Source organism: Notothenia rossii (genome assembly GCF_949606895.1).
Source record: "Notothenia rossii genome assembly, chromosome: 10".
NCBI classification, from domain to species: domain Eukaryota; kingdom Metazoa; phylum Chordata; class Actinopteri; order Perciformes; family Nototheniidae; genus Notothenia; species Notothenia rossii.
The window spans coordinates 31,762,976-31,788,599 of record NC_136908.1 but is presented as its reverse complement, the minus strand read 5'-3'; the positions used below and the strand labels follow the sequence as shown (position 1 = coordinate 31,788,599).

The 25,624-nt window shown below is 43.9% G+C and overlaps 2 protein-coding genes across 11 annotated transcripts in view; one reads left to right on the top strand and one right to left on the bottom strand.

Moving 5' to 3' along the window:
- The window catches only part of LOC307023307 (semaphorin-6D-like), a 262,682-nt gene that overhangs the window by 46,960 nt on the left and 190,098 nt on the right, over positions 1-25,624 (bottom strand). For 9 of the 10 annotated variants that reach the window (XM_079656498.1, XM_079656494.1, XM_079656496.1 and 6 more), the window contains 3 exons: positions 14,261-14,434; positions 13,918-14,058; positions 5,067-5,144 (listed from right to left, as the gene is read on the bottom strand). In XM_079656498.1, coding sequence (XP_079512624.1) covers positions 5,067-5,144; positions 13,918-14,058; positions 14,261-14,434 — 393 coding nt within the window. The remainder of the gene's footprint in view (positions 1-5,066; positions 5,145-13,917; positions 14,059-14,260; positions 14,435-25,624) is intronic. The other variant, XM_079656502.1, reaches the window with a different exon arrangement.
- Positions 14,695-16,085, top strand: LOC307023319 (uncharacterized protein). The gene is made up of 2 exons (XM_079656527.1): positions 14,695-15,126; positions 15,486-16,085. Exon 2 carries the CDS (start codon positions 15,632-15,634, stop codon positions 15,980-15,982), a length of 351 nt encoding a protein of 116 aa, XP_079512653.1. The 5' UTR covers positions 14,695-15,126; positions 15,486-15,631; the 3' UTR covers positions 15,983-16,085.

Genomic DNA, 25,624 nt, shown 5'->3' with positions numbered 1-25,624 from the left:
CTAACTATTCCCGCGGTCAGAGAGCGGAGATGTGTCCCCTTTGTGATGTAATATGGCGCGTTTGACGTATGACCTTAAAAAATAGCCGTTTTTAAGAGCAGAGCTCAAAATTGCTCCTTTCCCTCTGAATTCCTGCCCTTATGTCTCGTAAAACATATCAAATCCTGCATTCACTTTTTTAATTGTAATTTTCAAGCAAGTTTAAGCATAAATATCTTGGCTGCTCCAAGATTTATGCTTAAACTTGGCTGCTCAATTTCTCTCCGATGGCGGTTATTTCTTTCCGATGGCCGTTCTCCTCACACCACAGCTCAATTTTTCTCCGATGGCCGTTATTTTTTCTAATCCTTGGCTGCTCCTGGTTTCTTAGACGCCTAGAAAAAAAAACCCTGCAAGTTGCTCTTTAAATCCTGATCACATTGTAAGTCGATTATCTCAAGCTGTATGTCGACGGGCAGATCCGCAGCCTTAACTGCAAATGGCGAGCGAAAAACTGCAAACTCTGTCTCAAGCTCACCAAAGACCTGAAACCGCCGCTCAAACTCCCGAAGCGATTCCGTAATTTTGTTTTTGTACCGTCTCATGTCAGCAGTAACTCCGGTCATATGCACATTTCTTAGATGAGGGGAATGAGCAGGGTCACCACTTGACAGCTGTGTCTCCCACAAAGCCAGCTTCAATTTAAATGCGCGCATGCTGTCATAATATTCTGTGACAACTTTTTTGCGACCTTGCATTGTTATCTTCAGATTATTCAAGTGCTCTGAAATATCCACCATGAATGCAAGGTCCTGCAGCCATTCTGGGTTTTTTAAATTCATGCACTGGCTTACCCTTATTCTCCATGAACTGTCCAATTTCCTCGCGTATATCAGAAAAACGCTTCAGAACGGCACCTCGGCTCATCCACCTTACTTCAGTGTGATATGGTAGGCTACAGGTGATGTCTTTATCACTGAGGAGGCTGTCGAACTGACGGTGATTCAGCCCTCTGGCTCGGATGAAATTAACCGTTTGGACAACCACTTTCATGACGTGATCCATTTTTGCTTGTACTTTCTCCCTGAATTTTGTGACAACACCTGCTTTTTTCCCGATCATTGATGGTGCGCCGCCTGTAGCCAGACTGACAGCACGGGTCCAGTCCACTCCGACCCTGTCCAGTGCTTCAACGACAGCGCAAAAAATGTCATCCGCTTTAGTGGTGTCTGTCATAGGAACCAACTCAAGGAACTCTTCGTTGACCGTCAAATTCTCACCAACACCACAAATGAATATGGCCAGTTGTGCAACATCTGTAATGTCAGTGCTCTCATCGATTGCAACTGAAAATGCTACGAATGACTTGACTTTTGTTTTTTTCTGGTTATCCAAATCTGCTGAAAGATCGGCAATCCTATCCTTCACTATATTGCTCGTTCAATCAATACATTTTTGGAAAGGGAAACTGTGCGCAAGCAGCAGTAGATATATATTCATTTATAAAAATAAAAAAGGGGGGAAAAAAGGCACTTTCTCTGGAGGAAGAAAAAGGGCAGGCGCTCAAGCCCACTTTGATGTCTATGTGTGCACGTGCCTGCGTGCCTGCATCCATGGATATATGTAATAGTGATGTGTTGGTCGCGAATGAGCCAGCTCAAAGAGCCGGCTCTTTTAAGTGAACAACGGGAGCCGGCTCGCGCTCGTGAACGAGCCGTTTAGTTTTTGTTTTGATTTTGTTTTGTTTTGTTGTTAAGTAATACAAGACAGAATGATATGATGATCTCCGCGCTACGGGTGCTCCGTGCATGCATGCAGTGACATGTAATATCCAAGGGTTAGAGACTGTTGGATGCTGCTGTTTTGAGGATTGCAATATATTTATTTTCATTATGTTATTTATTTATGATTTATTTATTTATTTTTGCGTGGTTCTACAATCAGAGAGTTACAAGTGTCAAATGCAATGAAAAAAATTGGCCACAGCAAATCATTTATATTAAAAATGTAATTTTTACTTTTGAATACTTCAGTACAAAGGATGATTAGAATAATTGAAGTGATAGGCTATATGTGTACACATATAAATCATTAGTCAAAACAGGGCTTAATTTGATTGAATTATAAAAAGTATATTTCACAGATAAACCTAGTAACCCCTCCCCCTTAAAAAAAACAGCTCTTTTGAACGGCTCTCGCAAAGGAAGGGACTGTAATACTCAACCACTAATAAACAACAGTTTGTCATTGTTAAAACCCCCTTGTGGGATTATCTCCGCAATGGAGAGAGCAAAGGTTTCCCTTTGAACTGCATTTTATAGCTCATCGCCACACCCCTGTAACACATGGTGCCGCTTGTTTGAACCATTTTCAGGCAATTTGTAATCTATTCAAGAAAAATAATGTTTTTAGAGAGTTCAAGGAGCGTATGAACAAACAATGGATGTATTTTATGAACATTTGTCTTGGAAATATGCCCTTTTTATAAAGTAAGGACAATAATAACTGCAGCAAAAATAGATAGAACATAGAGATATATAGATATATCCTTCGCAAGCGATGATCGTATTGTGTCTGTGCACCAATCAATACACTCTCGATGTTTTATTTATTTTTGCTGCAGTTATTATATTTAAAGTAGAAGTACGCAGATTGTGTTCTTGAGCAAGAGTAGAAGCACAAGAGTGTAGGAATACAAATCCTGCATTCAAAATGTAACTCAAGTAAAAGTACAAAAGTATTAGCATCAAAATATAGTTAAAGTACCAAAAGTAAAACTAGTCCTTGTGCAGATTGATCCATTTCAGAAAAATATATAAGATATGTTTTATAATTATTGATAAAGGTTAGTTTGAATGACTTTGTATACCGCAGGGTAGCTTGTGAATTTACTCCAGGTGGAACTAAAGTCTGATTTAACACTTGATTATATTTTACATCATTCATCCACATCTGTAAAGTAACTAAAGGTATTAAATACATGTAGTGGAGTAGAAGTACACCATTTACCTCTGAATTGTAGTGGGGTAGATGTAAAAGTAGCAAAAAAAGTACCTGAGTATTAAATACAGTAGGCTACTTGAGTAAATGTACTTAGTTACTTTATACCACTGCCAAAAGGCACACTATGAACTTCACAATGAAATGATCAAATAAAGTCAACACTTCACTGTTAACTGAGTTTTGTCAGATTATATTAAGCATTTAAAACATTTAAAGTCCCCAACAAACAACATGATAGTTCTAGAACTGGAACTGGTTGGAAATAAGGTGTTCCAACCAGTTCCAGTTCTAGCTCCGTGCCTGTGCTTTTCTGGTTCCAAACCGGTTCTTATTTTTAGCACCGGTTGTGTTTCCACCGCCCAGAGCCCAACTGGTGCTGCGTCATGACATAATCGTTTACGTCGCTGATTTTCTCCCCAACGCTGCTCACAACAACAACAATAGGAGACTGCGTCCGGTCTGGTTTCCTAGAGTGCCTTGCTTCATTGTTTATTAATGTGGTTCAGCGGAATTTACCGACCGCTGCAGTGCTGCTCGTCCACCAGAGTTTAGTCTAGCGTTTAGTCTAGCGTTTAGCGTTTATTCTCCCGTTAACTCACGTCCGCTGGAAAGTATTCACTGTCTGACTGTCACACAAGCAGCTCATAAATATCCCCTATCCCCATAAGTTAATGTGTTTCAGTATGAATGTATGCTTTTTGGCATCACAACGCCTTTATTAAAGTTTCTCTGGTATAAGATGGGTGATTTTTATTTACGATTTCACTTGTGTAGCCTAAGTAATGATTCCACCCGATAGCTGATATAATAAAAAACAACAGGAAATCGTTTTGATGGTCTTAAAAAAGGGAAATATCAGCGAACGGATGGTCATTCAAATAAGGTAAAAGCTAGGGCTGTCAAGTTAATGCGTTAATAACGCGTTAACGCAAAAAAAATTAACAAACTAATTATTTTAATGCGATTAACGCATGTGTATTTTTTGTCCTCGGCCGCCCCATACTTTCAGAGCGCATCGAGTTTAAAATACCATCTACAAGCTGATGCTGACAGCCCCACTCCTGCCGTCCGCTTGCGGCAGACCACACTTCCACACTCACCGGCAGGCACCGACTGGCCATCGGAAGGACCGGGAGGGTGTGTGTATGTGTGGCGCGAGCGAGAGAGAGACCTTACGTGTATTGTTGTTGTTAGCATCTGGTGCTAGCTAGCTGCGCTAACGGATATAAGGAGCTGTTTAAATGAAAACAGAGGAGCAACATTTCGCCGACAACTGCGCCGAGCACTTGACTTTATGCAGGTAGCCAGACAGTCGGACATTGTACGAAAAGTCAGCACACTCGGCACGGATAGTGCGCGCAACATGATTGCAGCGTCCAGGCAGCTCCCGTTCGAGCATATGCCTTGAGTTGCACATAGCTCCAACGATCCATCACACACACACACACACACACACACACACACACACACACACACACACACACACACACACACACACACACACACACACACACACACACACACACACACACACACACACACACACACTTCTCCGCCTCATTCCGTTTTCATTTACTCGTTGATAAGAGTATTAAAAGAGTATTCCTCTAAGGTACATTTAGAACAGATAAAAAATGTGCGATTCATTTGCGATTAACTATGGACAATCATGCGATTAATCGCTATTAAATATTTGTAATCAACTGACAGCCCTAGTAAAAACAAAGAGCATCACACTATGCCTGGTTAGTGTTGGCTCACTTAAAGTTAGTTTTTTTTAAAAAGTGGGTGGTAACGCTCCTGCCCCCGTCTCCAACGTAAGCGTGACGTATTTGTTCTTGTTTCTTGACGGGGAGTCGAGTGGGGACAGCTAAGAACCGTTTTTTGGGGCCAAAAGTCAGCACCCCGGGTGGTGGAAACAGGAAGAACCAGAGCTTAATCGGGTACTAGCTCCGAACTGGCCATAGAACTGCTTTGGGGGGAAAGGGGCATCAGATATACTAGTGGAGCTGAGAGCTTTATCAGCTGTGGGGCTGATGCCGTCTGAGGGAGAGAGGAGACATAAAGAAAGAGGGGTCACGTACTTGAAACCTGGCGCCATGTTGGCACAGCTCCCGGTGCGCAGCCAGATGCAGTATGGGTCACGGGAGGCCAGGCAGGCTCTGGAGAGAGAGGGGGGGAGGGGGCTTTAATGTTTATCTGGGTCAGTACTATTTGTATCTGCTTTTCCAGTAGTCCATATTGATAAAATGAAATATTGAATTCTCAAATAATACGAAACGGTATATTTGGACAACACTATATTTGAATAACACTTATTCCGACAGTCCAACAACACGGTGGTGTCATACACACTCTGAAACACAGTCTCCACTTTTCCGCTTTGCTGCAAGCTACCATCAATATAACTCAACATCTCATGCCAATGCTTAAAATGTAAAGCCAGTGTATTCTCCTCCACATGTTAAGATTGCATTATTTAAAATGAGAAAAAAGAAAGCCAAGAAAGTGGTTATACCACAGGCAACATGTGACATGGCGATGAATATATGGATAAATTATACTAATCGGTAACACATTGTTTGACTTGAAAATTATAATATATATGGAACGTTATCCCAATTTCTCAAGTGAAATAGGGCCTAGGTATGTTCATGCGATGGCTTTTCTCCAGTCCCGTTTGGTAACCATGGGTTCTTACAGAAAATAAAGTTATTGCAGTTAGTGATGGTAACAATTTTGATTTTGAATTCGGAAATCAATCGTAATGGGCTTTCATTTTCCGTTCAGGAATCAAATGCAGGATCTACAATTCTCCCAGTGTTTTATAATGTCAAATGCAACCAACAGAGGTCATGGAGAAAAAACAGATCGGAAAAATTCTCCCGTGGCTACATTTTGCATTCCATGTGAGTTATGAAAGGAACCGACATGCTATAATCCAGGAATTCATTCTTGTTTCCTGTTTAACACTTTCTTGCATGGGGAAATTGAATTGAAGTCCTTGTTGATACATTTTAAACAAATACTTGGAAGTTGACCATATGACTTTAGTGTGGTACATACAGTGGTTAATTTGAGCCGGATCCTGCCGGAACAGGATCCGGCACCTCTTCATTTTGGCCACCCTGTGTTCCGGCACCTATTTGGGCAGATCCGGTACCTCTCACAAAAAATAAAAAATAAAAATGGTTAAAATGAAATAAAATATGCAGATATTAATTTACAGAAAAAATCCCAAGAATTTCATGTCTTTAATTAAGATTAAGATTTGAAAGAGTCGGATATCTGTGTTGACTCACTGAAAAGCTGGACCAACGGACAAACGTCTTTCACTTTTGAAATTCGCCACATGAGGAGCACGTCGCAGAGAGGAAGAAACGGTGATTCAATGCAAGCATGTCAAAAAGACAGTTACATTTACTGTCTTTCTTCAAAAAGAAGGAAGAGGTAATAGACACTTCAAAACGAGTCAGAAAAGCCTCCACAAGCAGCGACGAGGGCAGCTGCAGCGGTCATGTTGATGGTCAAAACCAGGAGGAGGTTAGCGCCGCAACAGCTAGCCAGCTAGCTAACCGACAGCTAGCCAAGCCCGGGCAGCGGGACAGGTTCACCGCCAGCCGGAACAGGAGCCAGCTACCGTCAGCCAGGTGGACCACCAACAGCAAAGGGTGGGTACCCTGGCATCAACTAGCCCGGTACAACAGCCGGAGCAAGAGGCGAGCGGAACCGCGACATCAGCTGGCTTACAGCAGGAAGATTCAGTAGGAGAGGAGAGCGCATTGAGCGTAGAAGAGTGTGGGACGTCCAGCGACAGGTCAGTTTTTTCTAACTGTGGCCAAGAACTTGGAGGACCGTATGTTATCTCAAGGAGGCCGGATGCCAGATAAAACTGGATATAACAAGTTCATTGAGGAGTTGAAGGTGCTTTACGCACAATACTGGCCCGAGGACGCAGGTGCGCTGTATGGAGAGACTGAGGTCGAGTCACTGTGTCAGCGCTTCAACATTGCCAACCCGCGCGCAGTCATACGGGCCTACAGAACGTACAGAGACTCAGATGGTAAAGACACCCCCGATGAGCTGATGGAGTTACTTGTTGCTGTCAACAGCATTCCCATTGCAAGTGCTGAATGTGAGCGCGGATTTTCTCAAATGAACTTGATTTGCACTCCCAACCGTAGCTCTTTGCTCACATCTACCATGTCATCTTTACTCTTCCTAAATCTTGTTGGACCCCCCCTGGCTAAATTCAATCCAGTCCCGTACGTGAGGTCCTGGGTGGCCAAAGGACACAGAACTGCCACAGACACACGCAGTAAAAGCAGAAAAAAAGAGATAGAGGACAATCCGGACATGCTCGTGATGTGGGGTGTTTTAAACAACTAAATATGGTGAGCAAACATACTGTCTATTAATAGGCCGCCGTGCCAATCTTTGAATAGGCCTAATAAATATTTTTTTTACACGTTAAACCTGTTGAGAAATTAATTGCTGGCTGTATACTGAAGTCCCACCTGTGATAAATTATAAATTATCGTCATAACATTTATACCATGGATACTATTTGAAATTGAGGCTTGTAAGTCCCACAGCGTTGCAAGTGGACATTTTCATGTTGTTTTCAGCACCTTTTCTGTATACGTTCCGGGACCTACGCATCTCGTCATCCCTGAGCTGTCATATGTACTTTGCGTTCCGGCACCTTATGATTTACAAATTAAGCACTGGGTACATACCACAAATCATATGGTGGATATCAGCTTGATGCCATTAAGGCCCATCTTTTTAAATGTATACATGACAGTTGTCAGGGCATAACTCCAAAAAAGTGTTGATGTGTATAAATCAAGACTCAAACCATGAAATAGTCATGGCTGGAAAAACAATGTTTGAATCCAAATTATAATTGGTTCGCCATCGCCACCATAATATTGACATGTGTCCCCCCCTCCAGGACACCCTGTCCTAACTGTGCAGCCCCTTCAGTGACAGGCTGCTGCCCCGCTGTCTCACGGAGAAATACAGCAGGTCCTTCCTTCCTGCAGCGGTTAGGACCGCGGGGGCAATGCTGGTAGATCGCGAGTCATTCATAAAAAAAAAAAATCCAGCTCCGTTAAAATAGACAAAACTGGTTTTGATCCCTCCTCCCTTGGCCTCCCTGCCACTTAATTCAGGAGTTTACTTGATTGACAGAAAAAGCGACCTATCGCTTTCCAGTCTGTTAACCCAGAATGCAAAGCGATACAAAATCAGTCAAGTGCTGGGAAAACTCAAATTAAGAGGCACACAAGAGACAAACAACAAAATGAGTGCGGGACCGAGCAAAAAGCTAAAGACATATCACTTCCACCCAGAATGGGAGGAAGAATATTTTGTTGTGATGTCACATTCAAAGGTTATTTGCCTTATCTGTAAAGCAAGCGTCGCTCTGCCAAAGGAAGGTAACGTGGAGAGGCATTATCGGAGTGTTCACAAGGCATATGACAGCGACTTCCCTCCGAGTAGCGAGTTGAGAAAGAGAAAGGTCATGTATTATTGATACACAAACATTATCTCTCAGTCTTAGTGTCGCCAACTCGTTTCTAACATGCAAAAAGACAAAGAAATGCGTCTATGTTCGGTGTATTGTTCACCTTTCCAACCCAGACGAGATCTCTCTCCCCCGTCTGTGTGCGAGGGGGCGGGGCAGTTTACACACACAAGCGGCTGCTACATGCAGCAACACACGGAGGAGATGGCGGAGAGAAGCGCTCCAAGGTGTGGTTACATTTTAGCCGTCTTGAGGTGGACAATGCTCTATGCCAAGAGTGTTGAGCATGTAGCAAAAGTGCACCACATTCAGACGGAGGAATGCACCGGGTTCGACTGTCTTTCTAGTAGCTCTGTAGCCCCGTCCATCCATGAGTAACTTGTCCACGTCAGGTGTTATGTATGCTAGCAGCAACACACGGAGTTAACTCAAATATACAAACATGTGTTAACGATTAGAGAGGCAACAGAGTTACTCTTTATTTTGTTAAAGTTTCAGCTATTCTGTTTACAGTTCTGCCATCAGATTATTTAATACGATTTGATAAAACATTGTTGTTTCTTTTGATGTGAAATATTATTTATTTAATTCAAATAAAAAGCAATGTTAATTGTGTTCACAATTTGTTAAGTTAATTTAATAATATATGTATTTTTGAATCAAGTATTCATCTTTATTGTCTTCATTGTTAGTTTCCACATGCCTAAAACAACTTCAAGCTAAATCTAAAAGTTGATGGCTAAATTAGAGCGTTTGAGAAATTGTGCAAGGCAGTAATAGTCCAAATAGTCCATTAATCGTTTCATTAATCGATAGATTTATCAAATTAGTCGTTTGTTGCATGCTAGTTATCCCATGTATACATAAAACGTGTTATTCAGCAACCCTTGCAATTTGGGATTTTATTTTTGGTTGGTAGACCTCGGTGAGCTGGTCATTTTAAAAGTAGCTCACCAGACAAAAAAGTGTGGGCATCCCTGGGTTAGACCAGTGTTTCCCAACCGGGGGTACGCGTACCCCTAGTAGTACGCGAGGGAACTGCAGGGGGTACGTGGAATTCCAAGTTGACAAGTAAAAAAAAGAATAATCCCGTCAAAAATGATAGTGCGCGATTAGTTTCCCTAGGGAGACAATAGTCTGTGGCACAACCGCGCCAAAATCCCACAATGAAAACAGCTGCTTACGTGCAGCCAGAAAAATACTGGTAGGTCTGCGCTATGGATAAATGGCTAAAACGTCCGCTTGCTCTGGATTCAGGCCAGGAGGAGCCCACAGAGAAACGTAAGAAAGAGGCCAAACTGAAACCAAGGCAGTACAGTGAAACATATATATTATTTGGATTCATTTCTACTTCTGCGGACCCACCGCAGCCTCAGTGCTTCTTTTGCGGTGAAGTCCTGGCTAATAGTGCGATGAAGCCAGCGCATTTACAGAGACACCAGAGCACCAAATACTCGGGAAGTGTCGATAAAAGTGAAGAATTTTACAGACGAAGCTGTCGGAATTTAAGTCGAGCCAGACAGTAATGATGAAAGCCACGAATGTGTCAATGAAAGCACTCGAGGCATCTTACGCCGTGTCCCTGCTTGTGGCTAAATAAAAAAAACCTCACTCTATTGTTGAGGAGCTAATTTTCTCTGCAGCGACTGCGTTGGCCGAAATTATGATAGACAAGAAAGCAGCCGAAGCACTCAAGAAAGTTCCCCTGTCGACTAACACCGTATCCCGTCGGATCAATGATATGTCTGTTAATATAATTGGACAAGTGGTGGACAAAATAAAACTAGCCGGTCAGTTCGCTTTGCAGCTGGATGAAATGACAGACGTGAGTGGAGAACCCCAGCTCCTGTCCTTCGTGCGTTACAAAGATGCGTCGGACATAAACGAGCATATTTTATTTTGCAAAACGCTGCCAGGAAAGACAACTGGGGAAGAATTGTTCCAGGTTATCGACAGCTTCTTCAGAGAACATGATCTGCAGTGGAAAACCTGCAGCCACATCTGTACTGATGGAGCAGCTGCGATGACGGGGCGTGTAAAGGGACTTTTTGGGCACGTAAGAAAGGTAAATCCAGACATGAAATGGATGTTTGTATTATTCATCGTGAAGCACTAGCTAGCAAGAGGGTGAGCCCTGATTTAAGTGCTGTTATGGATGATGCTGTGAAGATGATAAACTTCATCCAATCTCGGCCATTGAATCACAGGCTGTTTGAAACTCTTTGTCATGAGAACGGCACAGAGCACGATCAGCTATTGGTTCACACAGACGTGTGCTGGCTGTCTCATGGGAAAACGCTACTGAGACTTTATGAACTTCGCAATGAAGTTTTTGTGTTCTTGACGGAGCATATGCATCCTCTTGCTGTGCAGCTTGAGGATGACAAGTGGGTGGCGCGCCTGGCATATCTTGCTGATGTGTTTACCAAACTCAACGAGCTCAACCTATCACTTCAGGGCAAGGAGTCACATATCCTGAAATTGTATGACAAAGTTCAAGGATTCACAAAAAAGCTCAAACTATGGGAGAGGAAATATGATGAGGGAGACGTGAGCTGTTTCCCACTACTCAATGCCCATCTTGCCACAACTGCTGTTGCCAGGGGTCCAGTGGTCAAACTGGTGCAAGCACACCTGTCCAAACTCTACACTGATTTCAGCCATTATTTTCAGGACATTGAAAATAAGTCAGAAAGACTGGATTGGGTGAGGAACCCATTCATTGTGAGTGAGAGCAGCAACAGCCTTCCAGCAATGCTGCAGGAGCCTCTGATGGAATTATCATCTGACCACGTAATAGTCCAAATAGTCCATTAATCGTTTCATTAATCGATAGATTTATCAAATTAGTCGTTTGTTGCATGCTAGTTATCCCATGTATAAATAAAACGTGTTATTCAGCAACCCTTGCAATTTGGGATTTTATTTTTGGTTGGTAGACCTCGGTGAGCTGATCATTTTAAAAGTAGCTCACCAGACAAAAAAGTGTGGGCATCCCTGGGTTAGACCAGTGTTTCCCAACCGGGGGTACGCCTACCCCTAGTAGTACGCGAGGGAACTGCACGGGGTACGTGGAATTCCAAGGTGACAAGTACAAAAAAGAATAATCCCGTCAAAAACGATAGTGCGCGATTAGTTTCCCTAGGGAGACAATAGTCTGTGGCACAACCGCGCCAAAATCCCACAATGAAAACAGCTGCTTACGTGCAGCCAGAAAAATACTGGTAGGTCTGCGCTATGGATAAATGGCTAAAACATCCGCTTGCTCTGGATTCAGGCCAGGAGGAGCCCGCAGAGAAACGTAAGAAAGAGGCCAAACTGAAACCAAGGCAGTACAGTGAAACATATATATTATTTGGATTCATTTCTACTTCTGCGGACCCACCGCAGCCTCAGTGCGGGGAACTGCAGGGGGTACGTGGAATTCATCCTTCACGGTCTGAGGATGGCGTATGCTGAGAAGTCATTGACTGAGTTTTGGTGTGATGTGGAGAAGGAATATCCTGAACTGGGAAAACATGCACTGATTGAACTTTTGCCGTTTGGTTCTACTTATTTGTGTGAGGTGACCTTCTCAGCTTTAACACTCATCAAAACCAAGCAGAGGAACAGACTGGATGTGGAGACCAGCCTGGTCACAGCTGTTTCCACACTGCCTCCAGAACTATCAAAGCTTTTGAAAGACAAGCAAGCTCAAGTATCTCATTAAAGCTCACATGACTGGTGAAAAGAAACTGCTAGGCCTATACTGATTCTGGATATTATTTTGCTAAGTGTTTTGTTCCCGAATTAAAGTTTAAATGCCTGTTTAAAGGGGACTTATTCAAAGGGGCTCCAGGTTTAAGCCTAAATGTTACAAGATATATATATAGCAAAGATAAGTTGATTATTTTGATTTCATATGTATTTATTTGATTATATTATTTATTTTCAAGGCAACATATTCATTTTTATTGAGTGATTTAAGTTAAAATTAAGAAAATGCCTGAGAATTAAATGTTCAAATTAAGGAGATGAAATAAAGTTACTTTCATTCAATAATCAGTTACGTTCTACTTGTGAAGGATCATCAGCACGTATGAGTGAGGGGGTACTCATGGTATGACAAAAGGCTCAGGGGGTACACAAGACAAAAAAGGTTGGGAACCACTGGGTTAGACTATACAACCAGCACAGCCCCTAGTAGAGGTAGAGGTATATTGCACAGTTTTTAACAGCATGTATATATATATTGCACATATTGCACATAGTTGGTGGTTAACAACAAGGAGTGTTATAGTCTGTGTTGTTGTGTGTGTGGGGGGACACACAACAACACAGACTATAACAAAAAAAACTGTGGAATATATACCTGGCTGCTAATTCCTCAGAACTATTACAGGACGTGATATTACAGGATTTTGTCAATTGTGTACCTTTTTTTATTATAATATTTTTTCTTATCTTTAATATTTTTGTATGCATGCTTCTTAGGTAACATTACATTACATGTTACTTGTTAGATGCAAAGCGACTTACATACTCAATACTGTGGGCAATACACACAGGAGCAATTTGGGGTGAAGTGTCTTGCCCAGGGTTAGGGTTAGGGACGACAGCGACAAAACAACATGCTGACTGCAGTGGGGTTTGAACATGTGACACCCTGACCCTAACACCAAGGCTCTACCCACTGCGCCACACGCCTCCCCATGAACATGAAGCTGTCTTTGGTTCTTTCCCGTTTTAACAATGTACATTTCCACTCTGTGGGACTAATTAAGGTATTCTGATTCTGATATTGTCAAATTGTACTGTGATACCACTATTAATGGTGAGGTGTTTCCTAACAAACAAAGTTGAAACAGCTGAAGCAGAACCCAGGGACAGGAGGAAGGGGAGGGGAGGGAAGAATTAAAGAAGATTGAGAGGGACATTAAAGGGAAGAGATGAAGAAATAAAATGGTGTGGAGACAGAAATAAAGAGAGGATTATATTGATGAGAAAAACTCACAAGAAGTAGAAATAAAAGAAGAGAATATGCATAAACACACACATAACTATATCTTAAGTCTAAAGCAATTTGAGCAAAGTCTCTAGTCATGTCTTATGGTTAAAAAGCCAGATCAAGTCAAGTTTCCTCTCCAGAGCAAATCTAAGCCCAGTCTCAAGACCTTATTAGTGGCAGTCCAATCAAAGTCCAGTCTCTAGCAGTTTGGGTCAAGTTTAAATCCACGATGAGAGGTCCAATATATGTGTTGAATAATAAGAGACAAGGCACAAGATCTTTAGGGTTACTCCAGATCAAGCCACCAATGATTGGTCTGTTTAGGTTTTATGTTTACCCAATTTTATTTTGTGAGATCAAGTACAGACCTCAGAGCATAAGGCTGAGTGAGAGCAGCTGCTGTGTGTGAACTCACCTTCTACAGGCTCCATGCTGGCTGCAGCGGCTGAGCGGCACTCTGATCACACAGCTGCTGAACGCCACGAACAACGCATGGTGCTCCTTATCCAGCTCCAGAGCCAGAACCCTTCTGTCCTCCTGACCCTGAACATTACACCTACACACAACACACACCACACACACACACACACACACACACACACACACACACACACACACACACACACACACACACACACACACACACACACACACACACACACACACACACACACACACACACACACACACACCTCATATAAAGCCGTCTTCAGCAGAAGAGGAGTATGAGAATAATCTCAGATGTGCTCAGATCTTACTTGGATGGATTGTAGACATGTATGTCCTCCAGCAGTTTGGATCCGAAGTTGTCGTTAGGATGTGTGCTGGTCAGAAGCTTCAGGACTCGGCCATCGTCTGAACCCAGGAACATCACTGTGCGGTCCTTGTACGGCCCGGCAGACACATCCACCACTATCTGGCTCAGCTTGGACCTTGAAGTAAACAAAAGGATGCTCAGTGATCTGTGAGGAAACATCATGTGTAAAAGCCTCCTTTTGCCAAAACAAATTAGCTAAATGTGTGATTTCAAAGACTTCAATAAAAACAACGTTTTTTAAAAAATTGTTATATTATTCAAATGTACCACACTAGTAATGTTGTGACTCGACAGATATGTTAGGTTTAGTTATGTTTTTAATCTAGTTATGTGTTTGGATCTTGTCACTTACTTCCTGTTTTTATTTTGAAAGTAATCTTTCCTCTCATTCCAGATCCCACATTTCCTGCCTTTGTGTGTTTCCCGCCCTTGAGATTGCTTGGCCCTGCCCTGATTGTTTACACCTTTGCCCATCCCCCTCACCTATATATAGCCCTGGGCCCTTTCTCATTTCGTCAAATCCCCCTCCTCGACTCCTCGACTCCTCGACTCCTCTGTCCTCCGGTAGTGACCCGGAAATGAATTTCAGCGCGCCATGTTGAAGGACATCTCATTTCTCTAAATGCAATTCGAGGATCGAGCGTCAAGGAGGCTCTCTGGTGGAGCTATAACCGAGGATACACTAATGGGTCCTCCACGGTCCTTCGCGGCTCCTTCGCGGATGCATTTCCGGGAACGTTGGGTATAAAATAGGCGTGACACACCGCTGGAATCATTTCAAAACCATGGCGGGAGCAATGCACAAATGTAAGTGTTGATAATGATACGTTGCATTAGTTATTTAAGAAGTGAAATGCGCGATCCAACTCCGCCCGTCTGTATGCAGTTAGAGCCCTCTAACCGCATTCCTTATTGACATTTCACCTGATATTCTTTATGTTTTTATCCACATTTTAACTACACCCAATCCTGCTACAGCATGCCATGATGTTTAAAAGTGCAAACGTTAATTTTTTTGTAAGAGTGTTAAATCAACCAGAACTTTGTTTAGCATTCAGCACCATCATTTGGTTTGGGCTATGTTGTACACTAGAATCCATCGCTCATTACAGTCTGTAAATCTTCCAACAGTTTTAAGCTACACCTTTTACTTTGTCTTTTCACAGGGACAGAGCAAGACACTCTGACCCTCATCAAAGTGAGGGTCGAGAACGATAACCTTTTTACTGGCCGAAGGCACACTGCCAAGAAAGCCTGGGAGTGAGTGACATTTTCCTTGATTGGGAAAATAATAGATCCGTATTTTACGGCCATGCATGAGGCCATCGGTGGGAGGCCATTCATCGACCCTCCCACCCTGATGGACTCGGCCACTGCTGCTGTGGCTTCTGGCAGTGGCTCAACATCCACTGAGGCTGTCCAGAGCCAGGCCACAGTGGAGGATGAGGAGGCCACAGAGTCTGGCTCGGACAGCCAGGAGTGTGTTGAGCCATCCACCTCTGCCGGTCCCCCTCCCCGAAAAAAAAGAAAAAGCGCTTTGCTACAGTTCCTGGAGGCAGAGGCGGACAAGGAGGAGGACCGCTTCAACCGCCAGCAGGCAGCCTCGGAGGAAGCCTCCGCCAAATTCCTCAAGCTCTTCGAGGAACTAGTTAGGAAGGAATAGTGTCTTTTTTTTTTCTTCTTTTTTCTGTACTTTGGATGTGTTCATTTATTCTTTATCTATATATGTTACAACATTTAGTAAACATATTTAAGTTTGACCTTAACTCTTGTGTGGTGTGTTCATATTTCTGTTATACAGCTAGTGTTCGTGGGTCTGGTGGACCAGAACACCCTGTATGTAATATAAATGTGTAGGGGGGGGTACAGTGGGTGGTCACTGAAAATGTGTTCAGATATCTGTTCTTCACAGAAAATTCAATTCAAATCCTTTATTTATCGAGGTGAAATCCCATTGAGATCATTAATCTCTTTTTCAAGGGAGACATAAGGCCATTGAGTGAGTTAGAGAAAATAAATTATCAATTTTCTTTAGAAAAATAATAAACGGGTCCCACAGACCCGAACACCATACAAGGGTTACATCAAGCATGAAGCCTTCTTTACAATTAGACATACAGAAACACACATGTTTACTGAAGATAAAAGGAGATCTTTATTTTATACAAAGCTGAATATACATTTTATGATTGTGACTTTACTTTTTGCAACCCAAGGCATAACTGTCTATAGTCATACAAAAAGTCATGGTCACTGATTTCCGATTTTTAAATCTCCACCTCAAATTATTCTGCGCATAAACCAACCGTGTGTAAAGTATCCAAATGCAATATCAGGGATGTTTTATTATAAATAATATATAGATTAACATTGAGGCAAGTTACTGCATGTAGCTCAAACCCTACATAAGTAAAATTGCTAACACATGTCTCTTCTTTCTTTTCAAGTTCAGTCAAATCATAACAATATATATATTTTTTTAACACTTTCTGAAGAGATTGTGTGATGGCCTATTTCACATACAATTTGTAATAAAGATATGGGTCTGTAAAGTCCTTTGCTCTAAATAAACTTGAGCAAGGTGAAATTGGAAATAAGGCATATAAATGGACGAACAAAAGAACTGAGTAATAGATCTGACCAGTAAATGCATTTTTCATCGGTGAAGAAAACAAACGGATAACAAAAAAACTGGCCATGAATAAAAATCCTCTCAACAATAATCGTGGTCGTTCAGCTGGACCCGGTTTTTGGTCCGGAGCCGAGATTTGGTCTGCCAGTCTGTCTCTCCGGCCCTGTCCACCTCGCTCCCCCCTCACAGGACGAGGTGGAGACCTCTCTATCCCCTCCTGCTGCTGCTGCTGCTGCTGCTGCTGCTGCTGCTCTTCCTCCTCCTCCTCCTCCTCCAACAGTTCAGTCATGTCTGCAGTAATGCTGAGATTGTGCAGTACACAGCGGGAAGTTACCACAGCAGGGACAAAGGTGTGGTTCACCTCCAAGGCCTTCGACAGGAGATACCTCCATCGCCCCTTCAGTATCCCAAAAGCGCGCTCAATGATGCTGCGCGCTTTGGCATGACAGCCGTTGAAGCGGCTCTGTACCCTCCCCTGTAGTGGCTCCCGATACGGGGTTGCGACCGTTATGGGGTGTACAATGCATGGATAGCCACCATCTCCCACAATAAAGTACCCTGGTGGAGGGTACAGAGCCTCTTTGTATAAGGTACTGTTTTTTAGGACACGGGTGTCGTGCACTGAGCCCGGAAATCCTACAATTTGTTTTAGGAATTTACCCTTCCTATCGCATACAGCCTGCAGCTGTATGGAAGGAAAGAGCTTCCGATTTATGTAGGCCACTGGGTCCGGGTGGGGTCTTTATTCTAATGTGGCACCCACCAATGGCACCCACACATGAACTAAATACTGGGCTATCGGCCAACTGCTGGAAGCCCTGCCCGACCTCCTCCAGCTCTGGACCAGCAAGCAGCCTGATCACAGACTGCCTGAGAGCAGCGATCCTCCACTCCCTGGTGGACCAGTCTGTGGACCGTGGAAAGGGGTACCTGAAAAGCCCGGGACACCACACTGTATGACAAACCGTGTGCCAGCCAGTACACAGTTGTCAATACAGTCATGTGGTGTCCCCAGGCCTGTCTCCTCTCAGGCCCCAGACACCGCATCAAGGCCTCCAGGGAGTCTCGGCTCATCCCGAAGTCCTTCAGCAGGCACCCTTCTCCGAAGTACTGCTCCATTACTGGGACACTGCTGTTCAAACTTTTGTATGAGTGTGGGTGTTGAACCTGTAGGAAGAATAAAATGTACAGGTCAATACCTTTATCCATCAAACTAAACTGCACATACATATTCTGTCATAACAAATTAATCCATTGTTGTATTCCAATGAAAAAAGCCTGCTATTTTTCAACTATTTAAAACAATTGTAATCGAACACTCAAATACCTCAAGATGAAGCAGGATGGCTTTGCGCATTCTCGCTTTCCAGCGCTGGGATCGGTGTCTCTCCTGATTCCTGTTGTTGGTCAGAAGTTTTTGCCGCGGGTTTCATGACTCAATTTGTGTCATGTGGTCACTGAATATGTTTTTCCTTGTTGAGATTTAAATCACAGGTGTGCCTGGACCTTATATAGCCTGTCAGGTCCCTCATGATTCGTTAATTACTTGGATTAGAAATTCGTTGCAGGTGGTTTGTGAAAGAGGTGTGAGTTGATGATTTATCATGTCATTTAGCTACTAGTTTAAAAAGGTTAACATAGCCTATGGTATAGTGCAGGGGTCGGCAACCCCTGGCACGCGTGCCAGCATTGGCACGCGGCACCGTAACCAGTGGCACACTAGGAATAAGTGGAATAAGTGTGCAAAATATTTAAATTGTATTTTCGGATCCTGAACGAGACCGACGCCAGAGCGCGTCTCCCCGTTACCTGCAGAAGGAAGCCATGCAAGCAACGCAGCCCCGCTCTCTTTATCTCCAGGTGACTTTCTGCCGCTTTCCTCCGTGGTGCAGTGCTGATCGTTTCACCACGGAGAAAAGAACTTCACTAATTGCAGTACCCATAAGGAGCTGTACAAATGCCGCAGTTTTTGCGTGGCTGTGTCTTTAGTTGAAAGCCCAGTGGCGATCTGCTCATCTCTCATCGAAATAATATGCTACAAAGGGGCGGACTTGGCCATCTGTGTGTTGAACTTTCCTGTCGGCTCCCAGACCGTAGTTGAGGAGGGCAGAAGCAGCAAGCTTCAGGTTCAATAACCCACTTTAGCTTAAATGACTGGAGAGAGAAGAGCACTTCTTGGGAGGCCGTTGCATTTATTTAGCTGTTCTTCTGTTTCACAAAATACATCACAGACCTCTGTTTTTCTGCTTCCTCATTTCACTTCCAGAAACATACACACGTTCCCTCACTGTCGCTCTACCATCCACAAACACACATGCACAATCCACACCCCTCTTTCTCTCTCTCTTAAAGGGACAGCGATCTCATCTCACTCTGCATGACCCTAATATCATAACATGTGTGCTCTGGAGAATCACAGAACGGACGATCGTCCTTATTATTATGCCGTTTAAACTAATTATTTAAATGTGTTCGTTAAAATCGGCATCATGTAAGTTGCGCTGACAGGTCCACACACCCCGCAGCGAGGCTCCCCCGCCCTCCTGCTGATAGTTGGCGAGCGTCAAGCTCCTCAACCCCCCTCCCCCCGGTTGATAATTCTCGATCGTTGGCACGCTGATAACAATTTTTTTTTAAATGGCACTCGATATTAGAAAGGTTGCCGACCCCTGGTATATAGACAGTCATTGTTTTTTTTGTGCTTTTGTATGTGTGCATGTGTGAATATATGAAACGTACATAAGCCTCCTATATGTTTCCCTTTATTTGTAGGGTACTTTTTATAATAATGTTTTAGTGCTGCCCAGTACAGAAGAGATGCTACTATGTGTCGAAAATACTCATACATTTGTGTCATACTTGTTGCAAATGGAATTAAAAGTAAATATGTGGGGGAACAATGTTCAGCTGATCTAACAGAGATTACAAAATGCAGCGCTCTAACAAAAGACTCACAGCTGATGCAGCTGTTGCCACGTCATAATTAACGGACGTCTCTTTAATATGACCGCGCAGAGGAGAGGAGTTCTCATTTCTCTAACCGCCTGCTGCTTCCCCTCCTCTCTCCTCGGTTCCCCTCCTCGGCTCCTCGGCTCGCATCTCCTGTGGGCGGGACTAAGTATCGAGGATAGGAGTCAAGGAGGGGAGTTGGAGAAATGAGAAAGGGACCTGGTGTTTCTTTGTTCCTTTGTCAGTTCGTTATGTTTCATGTCGTGAGAACCTGGGCCTTTTTTTACTCCTGATACCTACCTTGAGATTTAGACCTTTTGCCAATTGAGTTTTTGTGTTGCTGTACAACTTGGCTTTGGCTATTTAACTGCTTTCTATTTTTTGAAAGTACGATTTAGTTTTTGTTATTAAAGAACATTCTATTTTCGGACAACTGTCTTCGAGTTCTGCTTTTGGGTCCTGCGTCCTGTGTCTCGGTTCATAACAGTACGAACTGACCAAAATATGGACCCAGCGGATTCAGAGACAGTGAAGATAGCTCTGCAAGCTCAAGGAACGAGACTACACCAGCATGAGGAGCAGCTGGGCGCCATAAACCAGGGGGTGAGGGACCTAACCGGCCTTCAGGAAAATGTTCAAGCCTCCGTCAATACTCAGGTGAACCACCTTGCCGAACAGCTGCACCGTGTCCTCGCTCACCTGGAAGCTGGTTCATCCCCTCAGTTTCCTGCTGTTGCTTACACACCAACTGTTCCAGCTGACCATGTGCCACCTCATGCTCCACCGCCTCTTCTGGCATCTCCAGAGCAATTCTCCGGAGATTCCGGTGACTGTCGCCCTTTCATTGTTCATTGTGATCTTCATTATAAATATAACCCTGCTGCATTCCCCACTGATCACTCTAAAGTGGCCTTCATGGTGAGCCACTTAACAGGGAGAGCAGCGGCCTGGGCTACGTCCGAATGGGCGAGAGATTCACCTGCCTGTAATTCTCTGGATGTATTTACAGACACTCTCACCAAGGTGTTTAATCGCACGGCTCCTGGAAGAGAGGCAGCCAGAGCACTGATGCAGATTAAGCAAAGCCAGCGCAGAGTATCGGATTATGCCATTGAGTTCAGGACCCTTGCAGCAGATAGTGGCTGGAATTCTTCAGCACTGCTCGACGCCTTTTTGTCTGGTCTTTCGGATTCCATTAAAGACCAGTTAATACCTTTGGACCTCCCAAAAGACTTGGATTCTGTCATTGCACTGGCAGTTCGAATAGACAATAGACTGGCCGAAAGACAAAAAGAAAGGTTCAAGAATGTGGCATGTCTGCCTCGACACCAAGGGGACACACCAAGCCATCGTCCCGCCTGGAGACCTCCTGCCAATAGTCCTCCTGAGAGAAGAATGCTCCCTAGTGTCTCAGAGGAGCCCATGTAGTTGGGTCGGGCAAAGTTGACTCCGGAGGAACGTCTTCGGCGCATTCAGGAGGGCAGGTGTTTTTACTTGGGATGTAACGATATACCGAATACCGCGGTATTGCGGTAATGAAACTGCTCAATACCGTCGTGAGACTGAAAAAATCTACCGCGATATTACCGTTCATTCATTTATATCTCGCCCTGTAAATAAAAACTGTAATGTTTTTGTTTGAACAGCAGAGGACGCCATAATACTAGTCAAGAATACTCCCATCATCCTTTGCGTGCAAGCCCGCCCTCACACTCAGACCCAACGAGAAAATGGCGAACGGAGTAGACGAACGTGCTGACCAACTAAATACAAATTGTGAAATTGAGGATGCTCCATCGACTTTTAAAGCTGTTGTGTGGCAGCATTTTGGTTTTCCCGTTTCAAGAAATGACAAAGGTGAAAAGCAAACTGACAAACGCCAAACTATTTGCAAATCCTGCCAGGCGACGGTCGCCTACAATTCGGGAAACACATCGAACATGAGAAGTCATTTGTCACATCACCACCCAGAAAAGCTCAGAACACAACAACCTACTGTGAGGAAAAAGCCTAAGCCGGGCCAACTGACTCTGACAGAAGTATTTGGAGCGCCACTTCCCCCTAACAGTCCAAGAGCTCAGGAAATAACAAGGTGCATCGGCAAGTACATGGCCAAAGACTTAAGGCCGTTTTCTGTGGTCGACAACAGTGGATTTCGGAGGTTAGTAAACATGCTGGAGCCCATGTATGCCATTCCATCACGGCCATACTTTAATCGAACAGTGCTACCCACTCTGTACCAAGAGACAAATGCTAAAGTGACACAGAGCCTCAAAGAAGCAGAGTGCATCTCAATAACAACAGATGGGTGGACTTCACGAGCTACGCAGAGCTATATTACAGTCACGGCTCATGTTATGACCAGCGAATGGGAAATTCAAAGTTTTGTTTTACAGACGCGGCCTCTTTTCACATCAGACACTGGACTCAACATTGCTGAGGTGTTCAAATCTGCTGTTTTGGAGTGGGGACTCGACAATAATCAAGGCATTGCTGTCGTAACAGACAACGCAAGGAATATGGATGTAGCGGTGAGAGAGGCCGGTCTTTCCCCACACATAAAGTCTTTTGCCCACACTTTAAACCTCGCTTCAAAAGCGGGTTTGAACGTAAACCGGGCAAGCCATCTGCTTGGTAGAGTGAGGCGTGTAGCTGCATTTTTTCACTGAAGTTCAACTGCCACAGCTGTTCTGGCCACCAAACAGGGAATGTTAAACCTGCCTGCGCATAAACTCATCATGGATGTGGTCACAAGATGGAACAGCTCGCTTGACATGCTCGAGCGCTACCTGGAGCAACAACAAGCTATCGCTGCAACGCTACTCAGTGCTGAAGTCAGGCGCAACCCACGCGAGATAGACACTCTTGAACCAGCTGACATCACGGACGCCGAGGACATGGTTCGGCTTCTCTCACCGCTGAAAAAAGCAACCACCGTGCTGTGCGATGAGTCTCGACCTACAGTCTCTCTCATTGTGCCCCTCAAGCACATGATAGAGCAAAGCATGGCACAGTGCGATGAGGACTCCTCCACCATCACCCAAATGAAGAGAGCCATACTGAAGGACTTTACAGACAGATACCAAGGGGAGCAAAACAAGTTTCTGCAAGAGAGCACTGCGTTGGACCTCCGGTTCCGGAGCTTGCACAAGCTAAACGACAGTCAGAGGGAGGACGTTTTCGACAGGCTGAAGTTGAAAGCCACACAGATGCAGAACCAGGTACATATTTAAATATTCTTTTTGTGTCTGTGTAACTTTTTCAGATAACGTAAGGTGTGTTTGCCTCTGTTGTTTTTGTGAAAAGAAAGATAAGACGTTTTTTTTCTACCTCTGCTTGCTTGCATAGAACCCTAGTGAAACAGAAGGGGAAAGAGCACATGACGCTGAGGAACAATCTCCTCCTTCCAAAAAGACAGCACTCGAAGATCTCCTTGGGGAGTCTTTCAGTAAAGAAGTGCACGTGGCACAGCACAACATTGGTATCGAGGCTGAAATTGACTTGTACCGCAAAGCGACTCTCTGACTGTCCTCTCAAGTGGTGGAGAGACAATGCAAAGTGTTACCCACTGCTGTCCCCCATGGCCAAAGCATATCTCTCTGTCCCAGCCACATCAGTGCCGAGTGAGAGAGTTTTTTTCACAGCAGGGGATATTGTAAACGCCCAAAGATCCCAGCTTCTACCTGGAAATGTTGACATGCTCATCTTCCTGAAAAAAAACCTGTCTGATGAGTGAGTGAGAGAGAGTTTGAGTTGAGTTACTTGAAATCTATTTTATTGCAGGGTCTGATTATTGAATGTTCTTGTTTATTTGCACAAAGAAAATGCATACTTTTGTTTGGTAGTACTTGTTCTTGTTCCAGTCTGTTACTGTTTTGACACTTTAAATGTACTACTATACTAAAATGCTGTACAAATCAGATTTATTATTTAATAAAGAAAACATTTTGGAGTAAAAAAAAAAATTAGAATTTATTTTAGATTTTTTATTTCCTTCAATATATCGCGATAAATATCGTACCGTGGACTTGTTATCGCGGTATTACCGTACCGTGAGTTTTTGGTATCGTTACATCCCTAGTTTTTACTGTGGGGAGCAGGGGCACCTCCTGGCTTCTTGTACAGTAAAAGGTCGGGCTCATCAGGGACGAGGAGGACTCTGGTGAGCCGACTGTCATCTGGATTCCCTTCTCGTACATTGACACTGGTACAAGTAAAAGTAGACAGACATGTTTTAACTCAGGGGGTTCTCATATACTCTGGTGCAGATGAAACTTTAAGTGATTGGGGGTTGGCTAAGAAGTGGAACTGTGTGGCAATTCCTTTGAAGCAACCGTTAAAGGCCTCTGCTCTGGATGGTCGGTTATTGTTTACCGTTACCCATTGTATTATGCCCATTGAAATAACCGTAAATGCAACACATACTGAACACATGACTTTCCATTTATTTGACTCTGCTCAGCATCCACTTATTCCTGGTTACCCATGGTTAGTCAAGCACAACCCACACATAGACTGGAGATCTGGGAGAGTTAAGGGATGGGGAGAGGACTGCAAACATTTCAGTTTGAGAGACAATAAGACTGGTGACAACACTCCCCATGCTAGAAGGATTGAGACCCAAGATGTTGTCCAGATTGCATTTACAGAAATGACTGAGGCGATCCAAGTACAGGAGCAAGATTTCCCTGACAAGTCCAAGGTGCCCAGTTGCTATTGGGACCTGAAGGAAGTTTTTAGTAAAGCCCGAGCAACTGCCCTGCCACCACATAGGCCTAATGACTGTGCTATAAACTTGGTACCTGGCTCACCCATACCCAATGGTCGCCTCTACTCTCTTTCCGGACCTGAAAGGGAGGCCATGAACAATTATATTGAGACCTCCTTGCAGACCGGACTCATTCGCCCTTCCTCGTCACCGACGGGAGTGGGCTTCTTTTTCGTCGACAAAAAGGATGGATCACTCCGGCCCTGTATAGACTACAGCACTCTGAACACAATCACCATCAAAAAAAGGTACCCTCTCCCATTCATCTCCTCCACCTCTGAACTTTTGCGAGACGCCAACATTTTCACCAAACTGAATTTAAGGAATGCTTATCATTTGGTGAGAATCAGGGAGGGGGACGAATGGAAGACTGGATTTAACACACCAAGTGGACACTATGAGTACAGTACCGGCAGTGTTTCAGTCCCTCATAAATGAGGTGTTGGGGGACTTCCTGAATAAGTTTGTGTTTGTATATCTTGATGACATTTAGATTTTTTCTCCTGACAACATAACCCACCAGCAGCATGTCCGTCAAGTCCTCGACTGCCTGCTACAGAACCAACTTTATGTCAAAGCAGAGAAGTGCGAGTTCCATGTCCAAACCACATCGTTCCTGGGTTTCATCATTGCCCCCGGTCAAATAAAGATGGACCCTGCCAAGGTCAGTGCCGTGGCCGAGTGGCCAGTTCCAGTTAACAGGAAAAAACTACAGCAGTTCCTGGGGTTTGTAAATTTATATAGACATTTCATAAGGAATTTCAGTTCTATTGCTCCCCCGCTACATGTACTTTCCTCTCCTCATGTCCCTTTTGAATGGAACTCCAAAGCTGCTAACGCTTTTCAAGGCCTAAAGGAGATGTTCACCTCTGCTCCCATCCTCACCATCCCAGATCCACTTTGACAGTTCGTGGTAGAGGTGGATGCCTCTAACCTCGGTGTGGGGGCAGTTCTCT

Bases quoted from the DNA above. Each gene is read 5' to 3' on its own strand.
- LOC307023319 (XM_079656527.1), top strand. From the start codon at position 15,632: ATGCATGAGGCCATCGGTGGGAGGCCATTCATCGACCCTCCCACCCTG.